At 42.1% G+C, this 27,616-nt stretch overlaps 1 protein-coding gene across 2 annotated transcripts in view; it reads right to left on the bottom strand.

Moving 5' to 3' along the window:
- Positions 1-236: 236 nt before the first annotated feature.
- The window catches only part of dag1 (dystroglycan 1), a 29,306-nt gene continuing 1,926 nt past the window's right edge, over positions 237-27,616 (bottom strand). For both annotated transcript variants that reach the window (XM_043222369.1, XM_043222370.1), the window contains 2 exons: positions 10,054-10,580; positions 237-3,898 (listed from right to left, as the gene is read on the bottom strand). In XM_043222369.1, the coding sequence (XP_043078304.1) occupies positions 1,616-3,898; positions 10,054-10,374 (2,604 nt within the window). In that variant the 5' untranslated portion in view covers positions 10,375-10,580 and the 3' untranslated portion in view covers positions 237-1,615. The remainder of the gene's footprint in view (positions 3,899-10,053; positions 10,581-27,616) is intronic.

Below are 27,616 nucleotides of genomic sequence, written 5' to 3'. Positions count from 1 at the left end.
AAATAATCACCCCTCATCTAAAACAAATGGTAATATTTTTTCCATGTCTTTTTTTTTTTTTTTTTATACCATATCTGATTTACACACGTTTGGACTATACAGTTATATCCACAGGCAGAATATTATGTACAGAAGACACTTGCTGCGATACCACCAAGGCAAAATATGGCATTCAACTGCAAATATATAATTATGACATGACATTTAATAAACAATACCGTTGTGTAGAGGATGGGTCACCATTATCAAAATCTTCAGTCTTTATTTTGAATTATTTCGAGTGGATCCAAGGCATATACTCCATAATCATCACTGAAATATATATATATTTATATATTAAAAACAAAAAAATAACATAAAAATAAAAGAAAAAGCAAGAAACAAAAACTACAAATCATCCGAAACCCGAGCTTGTTCTGATTAAATCAAGTCTTTGAAATTGAGCAATCCTTCTCAATGACTGTCAGTAGCTTGAGTCTAACTGGTGAAACAGTATATTGGTGGTTTTGACTTGAGGGTGCTGAACACGGTTCCTGCTGTCTTACGAGAGAATTAAGAATGCGAAGACCCCGTCAACCTGCACAACCAATTAAATCATAACATTTCTTCGTGGCCTATGGGAAATATGATTAAGTGAGATCAATACCGGGCTCCGGCCTGTCAGGTCAAAGGCAGAATCTGCATAGACGACTCACTCATGAGATTACCGCCTCCGAAAGTTACACATGGCTGGCGAGAAACTATACAGCACAAATCTCAAGTCAGAACACACGCTTGGACATGTTCACACAGTGATTTAATAGGTTTTAAGCATTTGAGGGGTGGAAAATAGTGTTTCTCTCAGTGTAATACTTAAAAAAAAAAGTAATAAAATATATAATAAAAATTAAAGACGATCTAGCATAACAACTTTCAAATATACAGTGGATTAAACAAATCTTTCGTTTTGGCTACCTCTTGTAGTGATTTAACTAGACATGTGAAGAACAATAAAAACAGTTTAATTTCGTGTTAAAAGGCAAAACCATAATGAATCGACATCCCACAGAACTGTCTGCATGGCTGTCCAAGTCCCTCAAGGCCGTTCTTTTATTCCCCTTCTGTTATTGAATTTCTCTATGAAACCTTTTGCACCTGCAGTCAGCTTTATTGTCCGCTTATATTATTCAAGATTAACGAATTCAGAAGATAGAAAGAGTGCTGTTAGGCAAGGAGTTTTGATTCTGAGTCAGAAAAAAAACGTGAAACAAAATAAAATAAAAAAGAAAAGAAAATTAAAATCGAAACAAAACCAATAATTAGTCAAAAAAGCCCATCTAGACACAAAAGCGCCAGGACTGGTGGGTACATCCCCAACAGTTTAGCAATAACCAGAGTAGTCAGAGGCTGAGGTTGTTTTTGCTGTCCTTTGCAGACTATCCACTTGCCCCACCCTCCCACATCTCCTTAAGAGTCCAGTTTAACAAAATTATCCCATCCCATCACATTCAAACCCAACTCCCAGTTTGCAACACCCTCCCCCCCCTTCTAAAAATCCCATAATGCAAAGAAACAACACACTGGTGTGGAACTACAAAAGTTCCCCATCCTCCTGCTCCAGAGGTTTCGGCAAACATTAGGGTGGCACGTAAGGGGGTGGAGATCTGTACGGGGTCATGTTCTTGGGACGGGATCCTTTCCCCTCCATTGGCGTAGAGAAGGGTGGTGGAGGCTGGTAGGGAGGGGCATTGGGATCCTCATCGTGTAGAGGTGTGTACTCTCCCAAAAGGTCCTGGTTCAGAGGTGTTGTCTCTGGACTAGCCATGTTGGGATACTCTGGTGGAGGAAGCGGAGGCTTTTCCTCTTGAAGGATGAGGGGCATGCTGGAAGATGGGGGTGGCTTAGAGTCATCAAGCTCATCTGCAAAAATAATGGGCACTCCTTTCTTGATGAAAGTCGCTTGGTCTTCGATGGTCAGCTTGCCCTTGCGCTTCTTGCGATAGCAAATCATGGCGATGATTCCGGCTATCAGCAGAATTGCTGCAACCACCACTGCCGGTATGACGGTGTGAAGATACACATCATCGTTGCTCTGTCTTCCCGCGCCCACAGCGGGAGTAACAGGAGAGGCGGTCGGATCTGGGATCTCGCCCAATGGGACAAACATGAAGTTGCGACAGCTTGCTGTGCCTCTGACAGTGATATTTAAGGCCTTGAAATCTGGTTCCATAACATGCATGAATTGCGGTGTGGGTCTACCCTCATTATTGGAGATTTTTCTGCTCAGCTGCTGTATTTGCTCTTTCGGGCAGGGGTTTTGCTGAAGGCTGTTGTTGGTCCATTCCACTATAATAGAGCCCTTTGTGATGTTCTTCAGCGTAACGGTGCTACTGTTGCGATCACCGAAAGACTGGGCCAGTTTCTTGACGAGAAGGATCTTCTTGTGAATGTCATTGGTAACAGTACGTGCATCGCCTTCAAACACAGCAGTAAACACCACCGGTGACTTTACACCATTTCCCCATTGATTGACACGGACTTCAAAGGCATCTATCGCATAGAGACCTCCTTTGTCGGTTGCCTGCATGAAATACTCATGCTTTCCTTCATGCTCCTTCTCTGGTAATCCATAGAGCAACTGGCTTGTGCTATTGAATTGTATCCAGGAATCATCTCCAACCACATCATTGCCCTTGCGCAAGGTGAGTCTCAACTTATCAGTAGTTCCATCCTCTTTGTCGAAAAATGTATCAGATGGAACCTTCACCTCAAAGTAGGTGCCAACGTAGGCATTCACCTGGTCGATCGGGTTTCGCAGCTGGGGTTTTATATTGCCTTCAATTAGAATAACAGGGGGTGTTGTGCGCCTTGGTGGCTTGGTTGTGGTGGTCTTGGGTTCTTTTGGTATTGGAGTTGTCTTGGGTTTCTTTCCAGGTCTTTTTGTCGGTTTCCTGGTGGTGGGTGTTGCTGGCGTCACAGAGGCACCAACATACACAGGCCTGGTCATAGTGGGCTGGATTGCGATTGTGCTGGTGGTGTCCATTACTCGTGTTGGCTGAGGGGGGCCTAGGGTTGGAGTGTAGGCAATGGGATCTCGATTTCGAATGGTGGGTTTCACAGGAAGTGGCACAGGACCCCGAACAGGTGGAGCAGAACTGTCTGAGGTAGGAGCAATAGAAGGGGAAGTCGGAGTGGGAACGATACGAATGGGGGGCTCAGGATAAGTTGTTGGGGGGAGTAATGAGGGAATGGGAGTGGGAGTGTTGTTGAGCTGCCTTCGCACCCTTTTGGGTACATGGGGCTTTTTGTTAGCGATATGCCACCCAACGACTGGATATCCCAACTGCGCAGACATGGTTCCCTCTTTTGCGGGAACCTGAACACTACTGATATCAGGAATGCTGCTTTGATCCAGACTGCAGCCAAGCTTCCAGGACAAAAGGGCTCCGTTTTCAACCACCTTCTTAGCATTTCCCGGTCCTGCCATGAAAGCAGACATGTCAAACAAACGGTTGTTGACCACAGGCAAAATCTTCATGTGCTGAAGCCCCATGCCAGAAAACTTCTTCATGTTAGCAAGTAGTTCCACCCTCTGCTTCGAGCTCATCTTTGTGAGGTCAGCATCCAGAATGACGGTAAGCACAGTAACAGGCTCCTCATTGCCACAGATGAAAGGTTGGACATCGTTGCTGGCTGACTGTTGAATTGCAAGCTGAAAAGGGTCCGTATCAGCATGCTCCTCTGGGTGCACCTCAATGGAGAATACATCTGGGCTTTGGGAGACTTGGCTCTCGTTGGAAACAGAAACGGATATGTAGTGAACGCCCTTGTCTGTCTCTAGAGGAAGGCCTTGAAGTGTGCCACTCTCTGCATCCCAATGCAACCATGCTGGGAGCACATCCTTGCTTGCTTCTGTGATCTGTAAAACAGGAGGCGAAATAACGATTACAGCAACTGAATAACTTGCATCTGAAAAGTAACAAGACAAATGAGCTTATAGTGATGCCAGATATGCACTGCCAAGTCAAACGCTTAAAACCTGAAAGTAAATCCCACTTTATAATGTGACTAATATCCAATAGCATGAATCAAAGCTGTCTTTGACGCATCATTTTTAGTTTTTGCATTCAGTCTTTCCTGGTTGTGAGCACAAAGTCAGTATCTTGAAATTCACTAAGACAGGAGAAGTAAAGACTATAATGAATGAGTGCTCTCAGAGCTCCCTGCGGCATGAGATACTCCACCAGCTGGAGAGCCGTTCAATGCGCGCTCAGTCAAAAATAACCAATAATGAATCAATGACATTGAGATTATCCATTAACGCAAACAAGCCTCTTTGCAAATACAAAAATACTTCCTTTGCTTCCTGTCCCTTAATTTGATTGTTAATAAATCCTGGTTCATACATTATGTAGAGCCAGTGCTCACGAGTTGGGTCATTAAAACTCAAACCAGTGCACAGCAGTCACTAAGGGAGTAAGGGCAACGGCAGCTGGGCTTTTTCATTTCAATTGACAGCCTTCAAAGATTAAGACAAAAATCCACCAGCACCACACCCCTCTCTGCCTTTCACAATCTTGCTTTAGAATGTTCCCATCAACCAGTCAGAGCATGTGTGCGAGTTTGATTGTGAACCTATTTGATCACTTAGAGAGACATTAATAATTCAGGTGGGAGTCTAATTATAGGCTGATCTATAGTCTTGTTGATTGATAGTGTGTTTGAAACTTCAACACTGCTTTACTTCAAATGGTACGTGGCTTGCAGAGAACAGCTGTATTTTAGCGGATGCAAAATGACAATTCTGTTATCATTTACACAGCAGAAGCTCTCAAATTTAATTTGCTTTCACATACATTTAAACCTTCAGAGGGACAATAACCTGTAAAGTTCCTCACACCAAGTTATTTTATAGATTAGCAAAAGCTGGAATGTAACATGGTCTGCTTTCACAGTGCAAATTTACATTGTATGGAAAAGTGCAGCATGAACATTCTGTAAAGAATCTCTTTTTGTGCTCCACAAATGAAAAAGTCAAACCAACCTGGAATGACGTTAGAGTAAAGAAATAAGTTTTATTTTCTGGGGTGATATACTCCTTTAAAAACACAGAAATTGGTCACAGCTATCAATTACAGAACATGTCAAACTATGATCAATTCTGGAATCATCCTTCAATTAGAGAATTGATTCTGCACTGCCGCTGAATCTATACTTACGTTTCGCCTCATTATCTGTAAAAACCACAGCTAATAGCTATACAGCACTGGCAAAAATTACCTTACATATTCTGTTTATAGTCAAACTGATACCATCCCTGCAATAAAACATATGGCACAGATGGCATGCGTCTACTTTCTGGTGCCTCTTCAGACCTTGCTTTAGAACAAAACGGAAGGTTAAGGCAAGTCTTCAATGCTGCCTTCTGAAACTAGAGCATCAGTGGCAAAACGCGCACACACACAGCCACACACACACACACACACACTGACATTCAGGGAACCACATAGTTTCCATAGTGATGATTCATGCAACCCACACTAAAGACAGTATAACTTCTGCCAAAGGCATGTTTCTCTTGACTTAAGTGAAGAAAGCAAGGAAAGGCAGAATCTAGTGCAGGGAGAATGTCAACAACTAGAATATTAGTGAGTTGTTTTTCTTTCATATTTCAGTTGTTCTGGCAAGCCTGTCGGGATGCTTCTGAATGGCACATGTAGAACCCCCACCCTCGAAAAAAAAAAAAAATCCTTCTCTATTTCCCACAGAAACAAAACCAAGGAACTAACTAGAAAAAAAAAAAAAAGTAAATTCTGTCATCATTTAGCTACTTACTCTCATGTTGTTTCAAACCTTTTTCAAAACGAAAGGTCACGTTAAGCTAAATGACAGCCCTCTTCAGTCACCTTTCACTGAATCTTTTCCATACAAAGTAAACAGTGGCTGTTTCTAAACCCATTGAGCTCTGCAAAAGAAACAAAGTCAAGCAGGTGTGGAGCAATAAAGTAAGCATCTGATGACAGAATTTTCCTTTTGGATGAACCATCCCTTTAACAACCTTTAGGACCTCTGTGATAGGGTTGTAATAGCGAAATCTAAAAAGGCCTGATGAGCAGAATAAACTTTTCCCCACTGAAATGAAGGAATTACACGGATAAATTGAAACTCCCTTCGTTGTGGGTCGAATAAAGCCGCTCATTGTTAGGGCACGCTTACGGGGGAGTCTGCAGGAAGAAAAGATCCCATTGTTGGGATATGAAGACAGCTGAAAAGATAAGATTCATAGTTCTGAAGGAGTAGGCTCAGGCATGTCTTTGTGATATTAGAGAGAGAAATGGAGACAAAGGAGGTGGTGGGGAAAATTTGAAGAGGGAGAGCCCTTTAGTTTGGCCAAGCAGATGTTTACAAGAAACGACTAACCCATTTCGTTTGGTTAAAAATTCATGCAATTCCACTCATCTCGGTCTCTGAATACATTTGCACATGCTTCTTTAAATAAAGGCCCATCACATTTTGAGGAGCGAAGTATTTGCACTTCTAATTTCGAAACAGAATGACGACAGAGTGATCTTTGAAAATAACCCACTCTTACCTAGGGAAAACAGCAGGCCTTTTTCAGCGGGCTGTAGAACATGACCCATTTTTATGCCGAAAATTACAAATGAAATGTGGGGTGTGTTCAGGTCACTTGAGAGAGGGATTTACAAAATGTGCGACTGAGCTGCCTGTCTAGCAGAAATCAAAACAGGCTTCAAGTGGCCGATGGCAGTCTATTTCTTCAACCTTCATCTGGGTAAATGAAAGTTATCAAATGAACGCCGATTCTGCTTGCTGACATTTTTTAGACGGGAAAAGAAAAGGAAACAGAATAAAGGCTCACCGGGAGAGCGGCTGTTTGTTTATAATAAAACTTTAAATTGCTATTCGGTGAGGAGGGAATGTCAGCTTTTGATCCATGCTGCGAAACAAGCATGAACAAAAAGGAGAAAACGGTAGACGTAAAAATGCAGTGAAGATAAAGCTCATGAATGGCAAGCAGTATTCTTTATCGTGGATTGATATCGAAACACAGGCATGTTATGAAAGAGCCAAGATTACAGCTCTTCTGGCCTTGTCATTCGTGGCGTACAGGAGGAGATGGGAATACGCAGTAATTTAACATAGGACATCTGCAAAACAAGGAGCCCAAAGAATGAGGGATAAATGCTAAAAGAGGGGCTTATTTGTGGTGTAAATCCACAGAGCTCCATTTCCTGAAACAATCACAAGGAGAACAGTCAAGGACACTTAACTAGCCGACCCCTAACTGCCCTCTAGCGGACATAACAGGAACCGCAACGTTGATTCAAATCACAGGAGCTAAATCCTTTTGTTTGCAAACCCACCTAAAATGAGGAATCACGGGACCTCCTTTCTGAAAAACGTAAGGCTGCGTAAAGGCCAGTGGTGCGGCAGTAATTCTAGCCTGCGATGACAACGGCACCGCAAAAGCCGGTTGCTATGCAGACAGTATCATAACAAATAAAAGGCAAATGCATCCACGAGACCCAAACGGAGCGATCTTGAGTTACACGCGTCTCCCCTTCGACATACAGTGACTCATATTTCCAAAGCCATTTTATTATCAGCTGCAGGAATACAACTTTTCCACTGCCTCACTGCTGAGGCTAATTAGGTTTCAGTGCCAGTCTTTGTGCTGAGAAAGGGAGGGGCTGGGGAGAAGACGAAGAATCCTGCCGTCACGGACGAGTGTGAAGGAGCAGGAGGAGAGGAATTCAGAGAAATGAAAGGACAAGGGAGAGAGAAGATCGCAGAGTCGTTTAAATGGTATCGACATTAGCAGCGACTAAAACATCTGCCTCCACATCTCAGAATGATTGAGTAATCGACAATTGGCTTTGACATTTAAGACTGGAGCTTTGTGCTTTTTTATTTATGTTCAAAACAGGACAAGGGGATGTTAAGATGAGCTTAGCTCTTCTCTCTTTTAAGCGTATCCCCTTGGTTCCTTTTGATAAAATGGAGGCAAGAAATGTAAAAGCATGAAGTAGGTCAGTGACTTCAAAAGGATCTTTTGCACAGTAGGTTATTTATGAATATCTGAGGGTCCGAGCATTTCGTGGAAATCATACTGATGGGTCTGGTGTGAACGGAGAGCTTTGGACTCCACAAGATGCTAAAAAATAAGCGGTAAAGCCCAACTGCAATACTTTATGCCAAAAAGAATTAAAATATCATCATCAGCTAAAATATTAAGTGCAAACAAGAGATTATAACCTGTAAATTCATTACAGTCGTTTGTCAAGGCAAGCACACCATTACGATTGCCAATACATATTTCTCCATTAACCCCAAGGTATCTTTCACACTTAAGTCTACAACTTTAAGACTTAAGGTTTTTAAAATTATAGTCCAAGGACTCCCAGAGGGGGGCCACAAGGAGGTGCAAAAAAAATGGCCAGTTTTCATCTGTGTATCTTTCCATATATTAAACCATATTTACAGATGACAGTATGTTCAAAACCATTTTTTTTATAACACCCAATTACCTACAAGCCTCAGAGCCAGTCAGTGATAAGCATTTACCACTCTTTTGTCCCCGAGCGTGACTACTCATGACGCTAAAAAAATGATAAATAATTTGCAAAGCTGATTTTAAATGCTGTTAAGGAACGAGAGGAGGAAGTTCATTGTGGGCTATTGGCCTGGACAGGTCTGAATGGCTATGCAAGGGAACAGCTGTAGGCAGCTTTAACTGCTGGGCGTTAGATTCTTTGGCACAGCTGTCAAGACAGATTTTCCGAAAGTGCACAAAGGGGCTTGTGGTTTCAACTTAAAAATGCGCTTGACAGGGCAGAAATGATCCAGTGAATGTAGGATTACACAGAAGGCCTGGGAGAGCCACCCAACATTCAGACGGGACAGAGAAACACAATGAACAGATACGGACGGGGTCACGCTTTTAACAACAGTTGACATGGACGGGTTGGTTAAAAAATGTCTCATAAACTGCTGGGTGGTCAACAAAAGACGCTGGTCAGGGCTGCATTGTGTTCGCACCGTTTTAAGAAAGAAAAAAAATGCAAGCTGACAAGCTGATAGAAGCACACACCTTTTTGGGCTTCATACAAATAGCCAATAGTAGCGTCAGCTACACAAAAGCAGAACGTAAATTCCATGCCCTCACGGAAATGCTGGTAAACAAACAGATTTGTTTACGCCGTTGATCTAAATGTAAAGCGCCCCCCATGCATCAGCCCGCAGTTTTTCGAGAGCTCTACGCCATCGAGCATGCAGACCACGTGTTTGCAAGTAGTATTGCGTTATTACAGGGACCAACACATTTTATGGTCCATCAGTCATAAGGAAAGCGTAGAATAAGATTTGAGCAGTGCTTGGGGCAAAGTCACGTCTTTTGCACTGACTGAGTACACTGGCTGGGGAGTGTTGTGTCGGCGCTATCTTGATATACCAGTAGGGCTGTTGTGAAGGAATTTCCCTTGCAGTAATTTAAAGTGGCTCACATATATAAATAAATTGAGGCCGTATTCAGAAACCAATGAAACCGGATCTAAATCGAAACAGGGCGTTGACTAAATAAGACAATCATTATATACTGCCTCATTTGTGTATGTAAGTTCTAGTCAATGAAGTTTCGCTGCTGCGCCACAAGATGGCAACAAGAGACGCGTTTGAGTGAGATTTTAAACCATTCATTCAACTACACATTCAAAAACGCTGATTCATTCAAATCATTTTAACTTTGAGCAGCTCACTTGACCAGCAATGTGTCGATGTGAAGACAAATTTCGCTTTCCTTGGGCCTAAAGATGCAGGCAACCACACGTAATCAGTTGACCTTTGTTTAGGTTTGTTAAGTGGAAGCCTGCTTGGTAATATTCAGTAGCCTACACATGCACGAAGTGTAAAACGAGAAGTAAGAAATCTAAAAAAATTAAACATGCAAGTAATTGCGGCTATGCTCGGCAATAGCACGATATTGTGAGATTGCGGTATGCATTTGCAACGTATTATGAAGGACGCGCCATGCGCTTTGAAGAAACAGCCTCTCACCTTTACTGTGCACCTGGAGTTCTTGGCTTTGATGGGCACCCGCATTTGGAACACCCTGCCCACCACCGCTGAGGAGTCTGGGAAGCCGCCTGGAAGTGACACTGCCGCTTCCGCTTCACGTAGGTCCGACAGCACCGCCGAGTGCATAGACGCCTCCAGCTGCCTCACGTCGCCTAGAACTTCCACTGGGTTCTGATCCCAGGAAGCCCGCACTTCCGTTACTGTCAGCACCACTGTGGCCAGAAGCACCAGAAGAGTCCTGTCCCTCTGCCCCAGCATGGGGCATCCCCCATCCCGGAACTCTCTCAGTTTATTGCGCATGCCTGCTTTTATTTTCTCTCACTCGCACAAAAGAGGACGTCCAGTTGAGGGGGCAGCATGCACCCCGCTGAGTCCGAAAGAACTGATCCTCTTTTCAAAAGCTCAATCCTCTCCTTTTGTTCCCGTCGCCGGCCCCTTTTCCCTCCTTTTGTGGAAGTGCCCTCAGTAGTTCTGAAATCCCATAGTTAAGGGGCTGCCTCTAAGACCTGCATTGAGAAAGAAAAAGAGAGGAATTAATTAACAAGCATTTCAATAGCAAAATACGACACTGACATGTCTGACCAATGCATCTTCAGAGTGATGTGTCATGTTGGCATTCAGAGATTCCTTTATTTACATACGACACATTAGCTGGGTTTCGATACAAAATGGTGAATTTAACTTGCACAAAAATGGAATTTGGCATGAAACATTTGCGAACACCAAAGAGAACAAAATAAAAAAAATTTAATTAGTTAAATTAAATACTATATAACAAAATATATACATTTTTAGTATACATATTTTTATTCACAATAAATTACTTGTGCACACTAAATGCGGCCATACTTTCAGAGCAGAAGCATGTGGTTGAATGAAATACAGGCAATACAGAAATACTTTGCTGAAAGACTGCTCTGGCATTTAAGAATGACCATAATATCATTTCAGATGCTGTGCAATTAGATCAGTCTACTGGATAGTCAGGTTTTGCCATCCCATATTGCATTCACATGATTGCTTTTGATGTGCATAGAGGAATTTATTTGAAAAATGTGCTTCCATCTTCAATTATTCGGATTTTACCCGTTACTAATTTTCAATGGAATAATTCAAAAACGCGCATGAAAACAGTTGTGAAAAGATCGCTATTGGTGTATTCAAAAACAGCTAGATGAAACTGATTAAAACAGCAATCTTAATATTGTAGTAATAGCTTTAAGATATTAAAAACGCAATGCCCATGGCACAAAAAAAAAAAAAATCTGCACAAGAGGTAAACTTGTAGGCCTGACTAGTTGTTTGTTACATGACAATTACATTAGTCAATTAGATCACGACCAAATTCAAATACCACCTAAGGTATCAAATAAGTGACGTATCATTACGGTGCCGTAAATCACTTTAGGTTAATGGTATAAGCCAGATCTTCAGTCTCTGCCAGCGCTGATGTTTCGCACTGCTTGCTTACCCACATGCACACATACACAGGTGGATCAAGACTAATCTGATTACCATTCACAGCTCTCTCTCCCTTTTCTCCTCTCACACTGTGCCTTTCATTCGCTCCCTGCCTCATTCGTCACCGAACATGTCCCTGAAAAAACACCCTGCACTGGAAGAGTAACCGGCTCCATGAGTGTCGAAAGAAATGGACAGAGACTGGGGGTCGGTCCATAGCGACCGACTGGTTCAAACACTTCAGAGGAATGCACACCATCTGAATTGTCTCATGGGGGGAGAGCTCTACACTCTAGAGGTTTGTTATTCATGCAGGTCTTTCATTCAGAGAGGAAGACGAAAAAGCCTGCGGTGAAAAGAGGGATGGGTTTAGTGCAGGGTGGGCCGCAGATTTTATGCATTTGAAGAGGGAGCTGCTCCGTACAATGCAGCTGATTTCCCCTGAGAACCGCTCTCGAGTCCTCGGGTCCAACCTATGAACGAGGGAAGCGGATACGAGAGGGGTGAGGCGGTCTCTCACGCTCCCTGTGTTCAGTGGGGGTTCGAGAGGAGCTTCTTCAGAAGACTCCCAAACAACAACACTGCAGGTCCAATTCACCTCGCTATCCGTCTGAGATTCATTCTGAAAGCCAGCGGGGAAGTTACTCCTATAGCAAAGTCCAAATAATCAACGATCGTTTTCAAAGTCAGGTTTATTTTGGTGTCTCAGCCAGACGCCGTCAAAACACCGTCTGAGAATGTTTAGATTATCATGTGTTGTCTTTCTAAGACATATGGTGGGTGAGAAAAAACATGAATACTACCGAGAGCAATAATATTGCGATACTGTGATAGAACATAAGGTGTGTTTGTAGGTTACGAGCAGGAATTTGAGAGAAATGCTTAACAAAACATTAGATTTACTCTACTGTGTGTGAGCCAAGGCCCATCAACGAACGACAAACTGCAGGGAAGCTTCCGCCATAGATTTCTAAATAAAAATAAATTCAAATCAGATTTCTTCAGTTCGATAAGCTATTCATTTCAAGTCACCACTGACTGAATCGTTGGGATTTAGTGTCCGACTGTAATCTGTGCTGGCTCTCAAGTTTAGAGTCATATGGAAAGAGTCACTGAAGTCTCTGACATTTGTTTCCAACAGGAACTTTGTGGAGAATTTATAATAGCTGCTGATGCACCTCACAGGCCAACGAATAAATCTACCAGAAATGTGTTATTTAGATTTTGCAAGGAGCAAAGACAGTAACATTTTTCAATTTTCACATCCCAAACAAAGTGCTTAAAATGTTGAAAAAAAACAAAACAAAAAACAAAACACTTCTGTTTATTTTTTCAAAATTTCCTAATACTTAAGGTTTTAAAGTGAACTATTCATTCGTGCATGTTGTTCCAAAGACGTGTGTCCTCATAATCATAAAAAAAAAAAAAAAAAAAATGTAACAACTTGCCTCTGAACACAGTTAACTTTCTGGCAAGCCACGTGAATATGTTACTATTGAGACACCTGCACTCACAACTTCCTTCAGCGAGGCTCTAATCACAAAAACACTCTTTAAACATTCCACACCTCAGACAGCAGATTATCATGCCGTTTTGTTATACCTGCCAAACACATGCTTTAAACGCCACCAAACCTCCAGTTTTAAACTTGTTAAGTTGTACTTTCTTGACATAAACTGTAGACTAAAGACGAGAACTCCATCTGCTGCTGAAAACCCTGTCACCCTGTTTTTTAAGGTTCTTTAAATCTGCAGAATGCCTGAAGTCTTATCGCACATCATTGACGCTGACAGGTATGGCTGGAGGTACAGTCAGTAGCATGACCCTCTTCAGCTATCCGCACTTTTCCACTACAGTCCCACCATTGAGCATTCACAAAGAGCCTGATGGAATTGGCAGGTACATGAAAGAACCTAAACCTCATCTCCGGTTACGGATAAAGACGCCCTTTCAGCTCTCAGGAATGGCGGGCTGCTCTCAAAAAGGTGGAAAAAGGGGCCTATCACAGCATTCCTCTCTTGATCAGCACGGCACAAGAAGCTGCATTGGTCGCAAGAACCCTGCCGCCAGTCTCACCGGCAGTAGACCTGGACCCTTTCAGCAGTCAAACGTGACCCAAGAAGTCTTTGAAATGGACCTTTCTGCTCTAAAGACAAAATGGAAATCATTTCATGCGTGGGAAAAAAAATGAGGATCCTGAAGGCTAGTCTCCACATGCCAGCACAACTACAGAGGGCTATTGTGTCGGAGGCCTGAAACAGTCCAGTGGACGCTCCGGGAGATTAGGATTTGACAGGGATGTATGTAGGTTGAGGGAGAGGGCAAGCAGTAATGGGTTTGCCGACAACAGTGAAGTTGGCAAAGGGGGAAGAGCGCCCTTTGCCCTGGTACCATGGTGACACCCCTTGTCCATCACCCCTCAGGGGCCCATGCTATTGGACAAGCTTATAAAAAGGCATTGAGTCACGCATTCCAGCTGGAGCAAGTCACAGATGTTTACTCATAGCCTCTAACTTATGTGTGTGTGTGGGGGGCAAGGTGGATAAGTCCAAAGTGATTAAGTGCAATAACAAAAAAAGAACTGCCAACTTAATTTAACAGAAAATAATTACAGATCAAGTCAAAACCCAATCAAAATGATGATTCTTTGGACAAATATTTCACTCATCTGTAACTGGAAGGACTAGTCCTGTAGACCTACAGAATTCACTGTTGATGCCATAAAAACATTTACCAAAGCTCACAGCTGAAATATAAATGCGCCGCAAGAGAGATCTGAAGAATATGGTATAAATAAACATCAGCAACTGAAAACCTAGTAACCCGATGTACGCAAGGTGATGTCAAGTTTATTTTGCAGGATTCTGAAACTAGAGCCTGGCAAAATACAAAATTCGAGCAATATTCTGCTATTAAAATGCTTCAAGCTGAGAACTGAGAATATGACCACAGGCAAGGTGAACTCAAACAGGAATTTTATTCGAGCTAAACAAACTTGATTTTTTTTTAAACAAGCAGGGAGAGCAAACTGCCTTGAAGTTATGTTGTCAGTTTCTTGTTTGTGCAAAAATGCAGTTAAGCAGAATTATAGGAAGGAATGAAGCAGAATGTGACGATAAGAGTTGTACACCAGACGCCCTCTTTTTTTTTTTTTTTCTTTTAAGCTTCCGATTTGAGAGAGAGGTATTCATTAATTATTAAATGGAGAGATATACCAGATTTCATTAGAAGCCATCAACAACAGCTCGCTTAGGTCAATTCATACTGCATGTCTGTATTTTCCTCACTGGTGTTGGCAAGCCACTTGACGCCACAACTTTAAATAGCAACCGACCCAAAGTACTGCCAAAACAGTAAAACCCTGCGATGCTCTCACTGTCATAGTATTAGTTCAGAGAGTCCCTCAGCGGTAGTCTGAAGTCCTTCCCATTATAGTGTGGTATGCACCCTCAGCAGGGTCAGAGGTTATAACCACACTCCTCATTTGGCGAGTGAGTAACGGAGAGCGGGCCTCTCCCTGAAGAGACTGACTGCGGTGATTAATGACTCCGATACGGTGCCATCAATAGCACGCTGTACGCGTGAGCAGTCAGCCTGGATGTCCGCAGCCCCTGGAAAACCTCCAGGAGCCAATCAGAACGCTCGCTTTGCCTAAGCCCCGGTCAGCTCAAAGCTGACCTTCTCCACTTCTCACTGTACTCCTTCCCCACCCTGCTCTGACATAGCTGAGCCTTCTATTAATGGCAACTGCAGGGCATGAGCAAAAGAAGATAGAGGCTGGCTAAAGAAGTCATTCACGACTGGAAAACCAAGCCCGGCCTGGCAACAGGATGAAAGTCGCCAATGCAGCCCAGACTCTGGCCAGTTTATTTGACAGTGAGATATTAATAGAAAGAAATCATCCTCTCATTTTACTGAGACTGAAACTATTAACTAAATGTTATCATTTAAAACAACAGTCAAGGTTTTCATACCTTTGAACAAGTCATTTACGACTTCAGCAATTTCTGTTTAGATAATGATTAAAAAAAAAGGTAACACCTTAAGAACGAAAATCGCACTAATTGTAAAATAATTGTTTACTACTACACTGTTTATTTGTATTTATAATGCACATAACGTCTGCACGCCAATATTTAGACATTTCTAAACTTAAGTCTTACTAACTATAAAAGAGAGAGCTAGTTTACCAAAGTTGAAAATTTGTTCAGAAATTACTCATCCTCTTGCTTCTCCAAACCTCTATGTCCTTTGTCCATCTTTAAAATACAAATTAAGGTATTTAACAAATCTAAGAGCTTTCTGACTCTGGCAACCATAATTTTATAAGCTACGATAATACTTTGAGGCAAAAGTCATGTTTAAAAGTTAGGCTAATTAATACTTGAATACTTGAAATGTGACCAAAATATGGAAGTAAAAAAAAAGATTACATTGTATGATTTTATCATTTCCATGATTCATTTCAGGATCTGAAAAATCAACATGTTAAAATTCCATGCCATTTCAAGGTTTGATCCTTTGACAGCAGAGAAATCATTTGAAGAGAAGGAGCACTGGGCCAGGAAGCATCACTGACCCAAAACCTGTTTTTCTGACTTCAGCGTCATAGCCTAAATTGTTTGGAGCAAGTGCGCTAACCATTACATCTTGACTCTGACAATAACATCTTTTATCACTGAATAAGTTACTTTGCTAAGAAAACGTCAGTAGAGGAAAGACAGCAGTTCAGAATCAAATAGGAATACAGCAAGCTGCTCTAAAATTTTCATTAGACAATGGCTGTTTACATCAAAGCACGTTGCATAGTTAAAATTCACAACTTCTAGTTGCATTATGTCATATTGCGTTTTTCTTCTATGTCCTTGTGACTCACTATCCCCTGAAATTGAATTTGCTCTCTGACGCAGAGTAAACTCCAGTGTGCAGGCATGCCAAGAACAGCGACCATGTTATGTCCCTCAACAATTCAATTCATGAGATGCATGAGCGAATCTGGGTGAGCTTTTGTGGTCCACAACAGGAAATAACGGCATGGGGTAAATCCATATTAAAACAACAGAGTGAAACAAAACAGATAAAAAAGCCACCGGCAGGCCTACTGCAGCTGGGGGCTGGACCATCACACCCAGGGTTCTTTTTAAAAGAAAATACCCTGGCAAACACACAGGTCCAAACATGCTTGTAGAGCAAACATGAACCGAAAGACCCGTCAGCATCCCGATACTTGAGAATGGGGTGTGGAGGACACATTGACCCCACATGCATGCCTACAACAATGGGAGTCTTTAGCCCCTACGGCTTATTACAATGACTCCATCTCGAGTTCCAACGCCCACCTGTAGGCCACTGCGAAATGTGTTTTTAAAAACCAAGCTCTTAAATGGATTATGTCGCAATTATGTACACCCCCGCTTTCCCTTATCGCGTTAATAAGCAATGAATGCATTAGAAGCATTGAAAACAAAGCTATCGGATAATAACGGCATTCAGGAATGACGCAATGTGATTTTTCTGCTCGTATCTTGCATGGAAAGCAGCATTTGATGCCTCTGTGCTTTAAGATATGAAAAAAGCCAGGGTAGCAGTGCTGTACACCTCTCTAATGCGTTTTTAATTTGATGACGAGCTAAAATGAATCGTGAGAAACAATTTAGGGAATTGCGCTGCTTTCCCAAACGAGAAGGAACGCGTGTTCACTTTGATTAAAACTTGGTAAAGTCAGACGTCAGCTCTTTCTCTCAGATGGCAGTATGGCTTGTGAGGAGTCTGACTGCGCTCAGTTTTAGAGCTTCCTCGGTTGCCTGTAATTATGTGACAGCAACAAAACGTTTACGAGATTACGAAAAAAGGTCATACTTGTTAAATCCTCCGATTTTGTAGGTAGCATGATAATGCTTTTCAGCATAAAGCGCTACTTACAAACCTTGTTTCAAAGCACCTTGCCTAGTTTATGACACTGTAAATAAAGGAGATTTCCTCAAACAGCGACGGTCTAAATCCGAACTACAGAGTGCAATCCCTGAATTTTAAGAGTTCATTTAATCAATCAATTTGATTGACTATATTATCGAAATGATTGTCCTGGGGCAATCCAGACATCACTTTAACATAGAACTTCACACTATCCTTAAATCTTTGTAATAAATTCAGCTTGAATCCTCCAACTTTGATCACCCAAAATGATAACCTTGAGAGAATAGCCACTTTTCTCACAAAGAAAAGAGGAAAACAATGGAGGACCCCATGAGGCCTGCTTCTCTGGCAGGTGCTTTTTAGGGGCGGATCAGATTCTTGTTAAAGACCACCAGTAAAACCACAATCTTGGAGCAGATAGACAATTGAGGCCAGTTGGTAGAGGACACCAGTGACAGCTGGGAACCCCCAGGCTCTTAACATGTACCAGGACACCATCCTGACCCCAATAAGCACCCCAGAGATGCACCCCAACTGCTAGAACTTCCTAGCACAACACCCCCCCCTCCCTTGGGTCTTGGGTTTTATCTACTGGGATTTGTTTAGGATGGCCATATAGTGGAGTGTTTCCTAAACTTTTCTGAAAAATTTAACGAATTTCTTCCACTCCATTGCATAGTTTTGATTGGATTATGAGAACAGCTCACCTATACCAGTGACATATTACATACCCATATTAAGAAGTATCATGAATTGTGGAGAACTTAAGTGGCTTTGTTGACACATTTCAAAATGAATACTTTAAGTGAAATGTGGAAGGAAATGATCACAACTATTCTTTCTCCTTTGTGCACTAATGAATCATTCACGGTAATACCCTTAATGTGTATTACGAAGTTAAAAAGGGTCAATTTTTATTTCATGCTGACTGCAAGTCAAGCTGACAAGCAGGTTTCCCTTGAGTTTGCAGAGATGCATTGCATTCTGGGAAGGTTTTGGAATATTGATATAAAGTGCATAAACACATAGCATGTTGTCTCTGGCCACCCAGACAAAAAGTTATTGTTGCTAAAAATCTCTCTTTATCACCAAGGTGACTGTAAACAACAAACGCACAAGCAGAAAAATACTGTCTACGAGGTCAGATCAAAAAAAGCACAAGACACTAGGGGGAAAAAAAAAAGAAAGAAAAGAAAATGAATAAAACCGCTCTGTGAATGATGAACCACAAGGTAGGAGAACCAAATTACCTGCCCTCAGAAATGGCGATATGCTAAACTGACCCAAAGAAAAGAAATATTAAATTAGATACAGCAATAAAACTCTGTTTAAGGACAAAAGAAACTAAGTGATAAAGGCCTTATTTCAGACAGAGGCAAACCTAAAACACACATATCCTGCCCTAGGAATTTATCAGCATCAGAAATCTCATTCAGATTTCAGAATATCATGGCTGAAACCGTAAGATGGCCAGATGGCCCTCCTTCACACACACCGGGGCCCTAACGCCGCTTGGCAGCAAAGGGAGGGAGTGAATCTGCAATATCTGTGAATGAGCTGCAAGGTCTCGAGGTGCTGGGCTGAAGCAGTGCAATGCTGGGACTGTCACATTCGGCACACAGATACGGATGGCCGGGGAGGGCAGACGTGAGGAATAGGAGGAGGAGGGAGGGTGCCAGAGTTTGCTAATGTGCGAAAATGAAGGACAACCCACAAGGGGCCAACAATGGCATTCGTTGCCTACAACAATCAGCAGTTCTGTTTTCTTTGGTGTCTATTAACCCTTTGCGCAAGAGCATGCTTAACCATATAACTAAAGTGCGCATGTTTTTCTTGCATAAGAAGCAGCCAAAAGCGAGCTCTTCAAAGAAGATCAGTGTTTGTTCGGAACAAACGAAAGTGCGGTGAGACACGTTTTCATTTGCTGCAACTTTGATGGCAAGAATTGATCAAAGCCATCGTTTTCCCAAACAGTAAACGGGCTCAATGTGGCGAGAACGGTAAGTAGTGCCTTTAACCCAAAACAGAGGGGCAACAGATGGCCTGAGAGACATAACCACTGACTTGTTTAACAGAAACACAACTGTTAAAGTCTGTCCTAGATCAATGGTCTGTGTCAATAAACACCTCGCAGTAGACATCAACAACCCAATTGTGTATTTAACTCAGATGCGGAATACACGTGGGTTCGGGTTAGACAATAACACAACCTCTCAAGGATATCTTCTGTTTGTTATGAAACCAGGAAGGCTCGAACTGTACCCTGCGGACACGGACACAAAACAGCGCAAATCACTGATAACACTGTGCCGAGATTTCTGTGATACTTCAGAAGCCTACACCAGTCGAAGAGCTCATAGCTTTTTGTTCAGGAAAACATTTCCTGAAATATAAGTCACATAAATCAAACACGCGGAGATATTAGAAAAACAACAAGAAGCCAAATGTGAGCGCAAACTAAAAATAATCACATTCAGAGACTCTTTTCGGATGACAACCCCGGGTGATCCTATTCTTTTTGTAGCACGCTTAAAGAGAGCTGCAATTTCGATCTGAAAGAGGCTAAAAATTTGCAGGAAATAACTTACACTGTACTAAAAGACCTTTCTTCTTCTTTACAGTGATGGCACCAGGCCACCGCTACACCTTTTCACACAGGTTTCTGCAATGAATTCAGCCCAATCATCTTGCAGACTCATTCATTCACTGAAATGAAATTTCAGTCTTCAGTGTGATTTAGATTTTCAAATATTTTACTCTTTACACTTAGCATTAAAATTTGAGAACGTTCTGTTGGCTTAGCATCGACCAACTGCCAGTTCTGAAGATTTTATGCTTTGTTGAACGGTGTATATCATCAGACGGTGCAGAAAATGTAACTTATTAGACTAACAGAATTTGCCAAACTTGTGAGAATATGTGATTCGTTTAGTAATATTAATATTCACTGATAATCAATCAGTGACTTAATAATTGTAGCCAACAAGCGGTTCATTGATGGAAAAACTCAAGATGACATGTGTTAGGAAATCTAAAAGCCTTAAACTAGATCCTTAACTAAATAAATATACACATTAAAAAAAATAATTCTTTATCCTCATTATAAGGGGGCTACAGAACATCACTTCAGTCCCATCTTTCTTTCCTAGCCTTCATTTCTATACCGTTCCAACCACCCACTTCCTGCATTTCATTCATAAACGAATAAATGAGATAACACTGTCTTTCTCCTTGCAGACCTGCATTCCTGAAGCAGCCTTACCTTACCAAGGTAACTACCTTCCCACACACAAGAAAATCTGAACAATGCGAATACACCCTTCTCCATTGCAGGCTAACAAAATGGATGCTGCTGGGATCGCAATCTGTTGGGGTTTTAGTTTACACTGTGTGAGGGAGCACTTACATGCACCGACGTGAAATAACTCAAGAACCTGGTGGTCTCGCATAATGAGGAAAATGTCTGACTCCACTCCTCAGACACCAGGAAGTGTGAAGACGCGCGGTGGTGTTGACGTGTGAGAAATGACACACACGTGCGTTCCTCAGGTTCCATAGCGGTTCTGATGCATTTACTAGGTCAGCACTACAAGTTACAAACCAGTTGGAAGGTTAGTTTGTTTGTCAGCATCAAACACACCTGGTCTGGCCCATTTCTGCCACCTCCATGCGTCTCTTTAAAGCACACGTTATCAGAGGCTAAGATCTTAACACCAAAGCGAGCTCTAGCCAGCGTGATGTTTGCAGTCCAAGTTGTTTAATGATTTTAGGACTGCTGGGTTAGAGAGGCCTCGCTAATTATTAGTCTTGGCACACATACGCACTAGTAAAAAAATCTGTGATTTTAACGGTAAACACCTGTTAAATCGTTAATATTAAATTCCTGTCAAATTTACAAGGAAAAAACGTAAACTGACATTATCAGAATTCCCTGTATTGCATTTTATATTTTATTTGAATGATTATTTTTCTTTTCTCATCAATTTCTTTTTTCTTATCAATTAGGTTTATTTGGGTTGTATTAAATTAATGTGTATTGCATACTTAGTTAACGAAACTACAGTATTTAACCATGCGTGTTACTACTATTTTATGCAGTCGATTCCTGCCGGTTTCTTACCTTAATTTTAAGGGAATTTGTCTTATACTGATGATTAGGTATAACATAGAACCCTAATAGCGATGCTTGTCTATTCAACATCCCTAAAACGCAGTTATTTTAAGCGGTTTGTTTCTGGGGCTTACTGTAAAATTCAGCAGGTAGTACTCTGTACCATCCCTTCAAGCAACATCCCACAAATTGACAAGTCGTGCAGCACGAGGACACCCCCTCCTCCACACCAGTGCCATTCAAAGAAAATTAAATTGACGTATTTAAGATTCACAAGGAGTGGACAGAGCGCGGCCCGGCACACGTCCTGAATTTTAAACTCTAATCAGACCCCCTGCTTATTGCCCGCACTGATTTCAATTGCCAGTGGAAATGGCGTAGCTCAACACAGACTTTGGAAAGATATCAGAAGAAATGTTCTTAGAAGGGTCCACTTTACGGTTTCGCAATTCTCTTGGATTTATTATAAATGCGGGGGTAAAGTGAGAAGACAAAGGAAACATCTTTGAATGTGAGAAGAAAGAGCAAATGACCTAGACCAAGGACGTATGGATGTTAAAACAGTGATCGATAACAAGCGTAAAACCATAGAGGAATATTCCAGAGTGGGCCCCGCTGTAAGAGTGTTAAGACTGTACGAGGGCGGCAAAGGGTGCTATTTTTGCACGTCATAAAGACAACCCACTGAAAACGGTGGGCTGACTCTACACTCTATTCCAGGACCCCCCCAATGTCCACAGCGCTACTTAAAAGGATAGTTTACCCAGACATGAAAATTAATAACTCACCCTCACGCCGTTTCAAAACACGCAAGGCCTTCATTTATCTTCGGAGAAGAAGTTAAGATATTTTACTTTTTATAACCCTGCATTATATCTAAACGCTTTCCGACACTACATAGACAAAAGCATAACTACCCTGTTCAAGGCCCAGAAACGCAATAAGGACATAATTTAAATAGTTCATATAATATCAGTGGTACAACCTTGGTTTTGTTTTTCTCGTAGCTTCATAAAATTATGGTTGACTGGTGTCACATGAAATGTTTTAATGATGTCCTTACCACCTTTCAGGGTCTTGAATGTGTCAGTTGCATTGGTGTCTATGGAGAGTCAGAAAGCTTTTGGATACACACCAGTGTGTTCAAAAGACAAAGGTCTTACGGTTTGGAAAGACATGACGGTCAGTAATGAATCATTTTTGGACGCAATTAATTGTGACAAATTGTTGCTCGCCACTAATTATAACTTTCATATGGTTTCCAAGACCGTGGGAATAATTCTTCTTCTATGGAATAAAACAGTTGTTAAGGGGGAGGTGAAAACACGAAACATCTTGATTCTTTAATCTATTTTTTTTATGTTTTTAAGTAACTTTCATGCCCTCCGGTTGAGAACCACTAATTTATAGAATAAGCAGAGCTTCAATCCACATGACAACGAACACCAGAAGCAAGCACACGCTTGACATACTTCAACTGACGCCTGGATTTATGTTTCAACCTAAATTTGCTTTCCACTGCAATAAGTAGCTGAAGATGGAAAGAAAACGTCTGGGCCAAATCATAAAAGGTTAATATATCATTGTTTAAACGGCACACTGTAAATCACTAACTCCAAGTAGATGTTTTCAAGGTCTAAGGCATTCACGTGGCCACTACTTCAGTGAACGTGCAGGTGGCCGGTGTACAACTGGCACTGTAGTCCACAACCGAGCCTGCTCTTTACGGTTTACCGGGCTAATCTGTTAACAAACGGTGACTGTTTTTTCTTCCCGTCTTGGCACGGTCCTGAAGGTAGTGGCAGCTCTAAGCTCGCTCAAGACAACTCCACAATTACGCTCCTAAAACATTCTCGCAAAGATCACGACAGACAGAGTCGCACTTCGGTAAACAGCAGGCAATTTGTGTGGGAGTCAAAGATCAACTCCAAGCAGCGGCTCAGTAGGGGTAAACAGAGAGCCTCCCTTCATCCAAAAGGCTGCTGGACACAAATTGGTGCTTGCAAACATTAAACAGCCCCAATGTTTCATTTTCCTCTCAAATCCTTAAACGCAACCCCCAACTGTTATCGATCAGCCAGACACAACATCAGGCATGGTAATATGTAAACAACATCTTTAAAAATCAATATTATTGCATTTGTAAGCAGGTAATTTAAGCGTGTCTGCGAGAGGTGGCCTTTATCTGCCCAGTTTCTCCCATCCAGATCTGACAACATGTCTCAGTCTCCAGGCCATCGCGTTAACATCCTATGCTACATTAAACTCGCGTTTCTACAGCGTGCTGAGCTGGTGAATCACGCCGTCTTCTCTGTAAGACAGATCTTCCCTCCCGCTTTCCCTCTGCCGAGACCACAGGCCAGGACATCTCCATTGAGCCCATAGAAATCCACCTGAAGAACACCGTTGCGAGAGCCCGGCATGTCGAGCGCCGATGAAAAGCTGCTATTTTTTAATCGCCGCTTTGTGTCCGAGGTGGACGGAGGAAAAGGTTGCACGGTGTACTCAAAGCCGTTTTCCCTCCAAAATGTCAAAGTGCAGCTTTGGTCTAAAGGCCTCGGCCACCGTGGAAAGTCTTGACCCGAGTTGTGCAGCAGCATTACAGCTACACGAAACAACATGTCGGGTCGTGTTTTTTCTTCCCAACACTGGAGAGAAAAAGCAAAAAATAGTACGGTCTCTCCAAAAAAAAAAAAAAAAAAAAAAGAAAGTGTTAAGAATCGCTAACAATTACGAATCACACAGCTGAACCTTGCCAATTAAAATTCTGCTGGATTGCATTAAACGCAGAGCTTGTAGACACGAAAATCATTTATAGAAAAAGGAAACAACAAAAGTTATTTCTTGACGTGCTAATGATTTTACACTATATATGTACTACATTACAGACATGAGACTTAAACGGACAGAAAAAAATTCACGTTAAAACACAACTTACGCAGATAAATAAGGGTAGCTGAAAAAAACGCAAGAAACGTAAATGAAATCATCTCTACTGTGGTTATGCTCAACATGTAGCCAAACGTAAAAGGCATATAATATGCTTTGTTTTTAAATTGTGCCACTAATATAATATAATAGCATTTTGGTCTTGTGTGTAACGACAACTTTGATTACGTTTTTAAATGTTCTCTACTTTAAATATATATATATATATATATATATATATATATATATATATATATATATATATATATATATATATATATATATATATATATATATATATATACATAGATTTTATTTAGCGTAGTCAATGGGGTTCAGTGTTATTCTTCAAAATGTCTTAGCATTTAATAGAAAGAAATACGACATGATAATGATAGCAACTCTAATTTTTGGAAATTGAAAGTAAAAATTGTAAAATTGCATGCAAATTGATACTGAAAAAATTCCAACAGGGAACAAAAAAAACGTTTACTGACAACAGCTGAAAAATATTAACGTGCCCTGCTAAATCATTGACAACAAGGCCAGGAGCGTGTAAACAGGGTCACGTTTGATTTCCTGTCAACGCTAAACCTCAGCGAAACAACTGGTCAATTTCGGCGTTATGGCACACTAGGAGATTGCAAACTAAGCTCGGGCCACATGGGTAAAGCAACGTGGCAGAACATTAACTCATTAAGCAAACGCACGTCTCCGCGGCGGGACTGCATGTTATTGCACATTACAGAAGCGCACGGTATTCGACGGAAAATCCATTCGCTCTGTAGCGCGGATATTTCTCGGCTTTCTTCTTCTCAGCACCACACCTCTGCTGATGATGCAAGTCTTATCACAGCAGCGATAGTACGCAGCCTTGCATTAGAGCCGTTTCCCGCTGCCTTTAAAGCCCCCACCCTCAGAACAGAGCCCCAGGGTTATTTACAAGCAGTGCTACAGAAATCTAGGTTAGGCTGCAATTGAAGTGTGAACTATTGCACACTGCAGCAGACAGTGCCTCCAAAGACCGAAGCAGCTTACTGGAAAATAAACAAGAGATCTGCATGTGTATGCGTGCGGCGGAAAAAAAGAAAGAAAGAAAAAGACATGCTCGCGGTAGGAGCAGCCAGCCACCGACTCGGGCTGCGGCGTCATCTCAAATCCAATCACCCTGCAAGATTACGTGTCTGATTGCGAAAGCACGGGAGTTATGAGAGGTCCGGTGCATGACTCTACACAAGCTGGGAATCTGCGCCTTTTCCACGCGGCCTCGCCTCGCGGTCAGCGCCGGCGGGCCGTAATCCAACGCTAAGTCTTTATTTGCGCCGAGAGATTTGTGCAAAGCCCAAGCAGGCGCTTCGCAGACTCGGCCGTGCGAGCGTCTACGATAAACTTTCAGGCACCTGCATGCACCTCGTCTATTTTTAAAACCCGACAACCGCCGAGTCACGTGCGCAGGAAACGAATCGATACCGTCACCCTCCGCTAACGTTCTCTCAGCGCTCCTTCAGAAGGATTGCGCCGTAAAAGGGCGTTTTACGAGGTACACCAGGAATAAATATCTCCGTGGACTGGTTAGCTCAAACAAATTAAGGCATAAATGAACATGCAATTACAGAGCCGAGAGAGTTCTTCTCAGGGGCAAGTGAATCAATAACACTTGACAAGTGCAACAGTACAACAGGCCAGAACATCTTCTGCAAGACGATCAGCCCAAAGGGTATTGCGATACCTGCAATCGCAATTAAATTAAGGGCACCTGAGAAAAAATTGGACCAAATTAGTCTCCCACCACCGTGGACTTTCAACAGAGATCCCGGGCTGAGCTAGGAACAATACGAAACTCAACACGTTGGAGGGACTTGCACAAGAAATTGAAAAAAAAAAGGCCAGGAAGGAAACGTATACCTGTCCTCTAATTTTATCCCCCTTTACTCACCGGATTTTCCCTTGGGACGAAACGAGGGGGTTGCAGAAAATAGACTCAACTGCACGCCAAGGCAGAGATATGGCCTTATTCCAGAACAACTCACTTTAAACCTCGTTCGTAGGAGACGTTCGGTGACTAAACGACCGGCCGACTCAACGCGGAGAAAGCGGTGTGGGAGGGTTTTTAATAAACACGGCTTTGAGAGACCGAACACGACTTAAAAAAAAAAACTGTAAACGTTCGGCTTCTGCGGTCTCTCCAAAGCCGAAGTAACTTAGATGCTGATTTGCTTGGGTATTTTTAAACATAACTCCTTGCTGTGAAGAAATATCATGGCATTTTATTATTAACGACATTCATATTTCGTGTCGCGTTCCAATGTTTGATTATTCGGCCTTTTAAATACGAAAACAGCATTATTTTTCTATATGCTGTACTCAAGAGCGTCTGGTCACTACAGAGTCACCGTACAACTACTGTAAAGATGCAAACAATGCTAAGAGGCTAATTTCTCAGTTTTTTTCCCCTCACAAACCACTGCCCTGTACTCGAAACCCACCGCACACGGGGAGCGTTCTCCAGTTCGCCGAGGAGCGCAGGACCAAGAAGCCAAGCGGTGAAGGACAGCGTGGAAACCCAGCGTCTGGAGGTCGAGGGACACGAAGACAAGGAGGGAAAAAACCCCTCGCACAGCTGAAAGGTTTAAAAACGTCTCCATGGAGAGCCAGACGTGAGGAACATGCTAAAAAGCCAAACAAGCCAATAAGTAAAAAAGAATCCTGCTCCATCGGTCTCGCACACTGAGCTCACTTTGTTTTTGTGTGAGTGAGTCCAAAACAAGTTACAGTCAGATTTAAACCCCTTCATCCACCAAAACACCCATGTTATTTACATCAAAGCCCGCCATGAATGAGACAGTGTGCTAAAACAATCTTCAAAAGCCCAAGTGGTCACAAGAAAACGTTAGGAACTCCAAAGAAACGCACTGGAAGCCAAACTCAAATACCATGCACCATATTTACCACAACATCCACAAAAACAGACCCCAGCCTAGTTCTGCTCGGGCTGACGGCATTGACTTATCCGTCGGCGATCGATAGCGTCCAAAACGACCCGATAATGTCGTTTAAAATAGCGATAAGCGGAATAAATCGGCGGATAATGACAACAACGAGAACGCCACACCGGAAGCGAGTTAT

Source organism: Puntigrus tetrazona, chromosome 22 (assembly GCF_018831695.1).
Source record: "Puntigrus tetrazona isolate hp1 chromosome 22, ASM1883169v1, whole genome shotgun sequence".
NCBI classification, from domain to species: domain Eukaryota; kingdom Metazoa; phylum Chordata; class Actinopteri; order Cypriniformes; family Cyprinidae; genus Puntigrus; species Puntigrus tetrazona.
The sequence above is the reverse complement of the archived record's forward strand: the minus strand, read 5'-3'. Positions and strand labels throughout refer to the sequence as shown.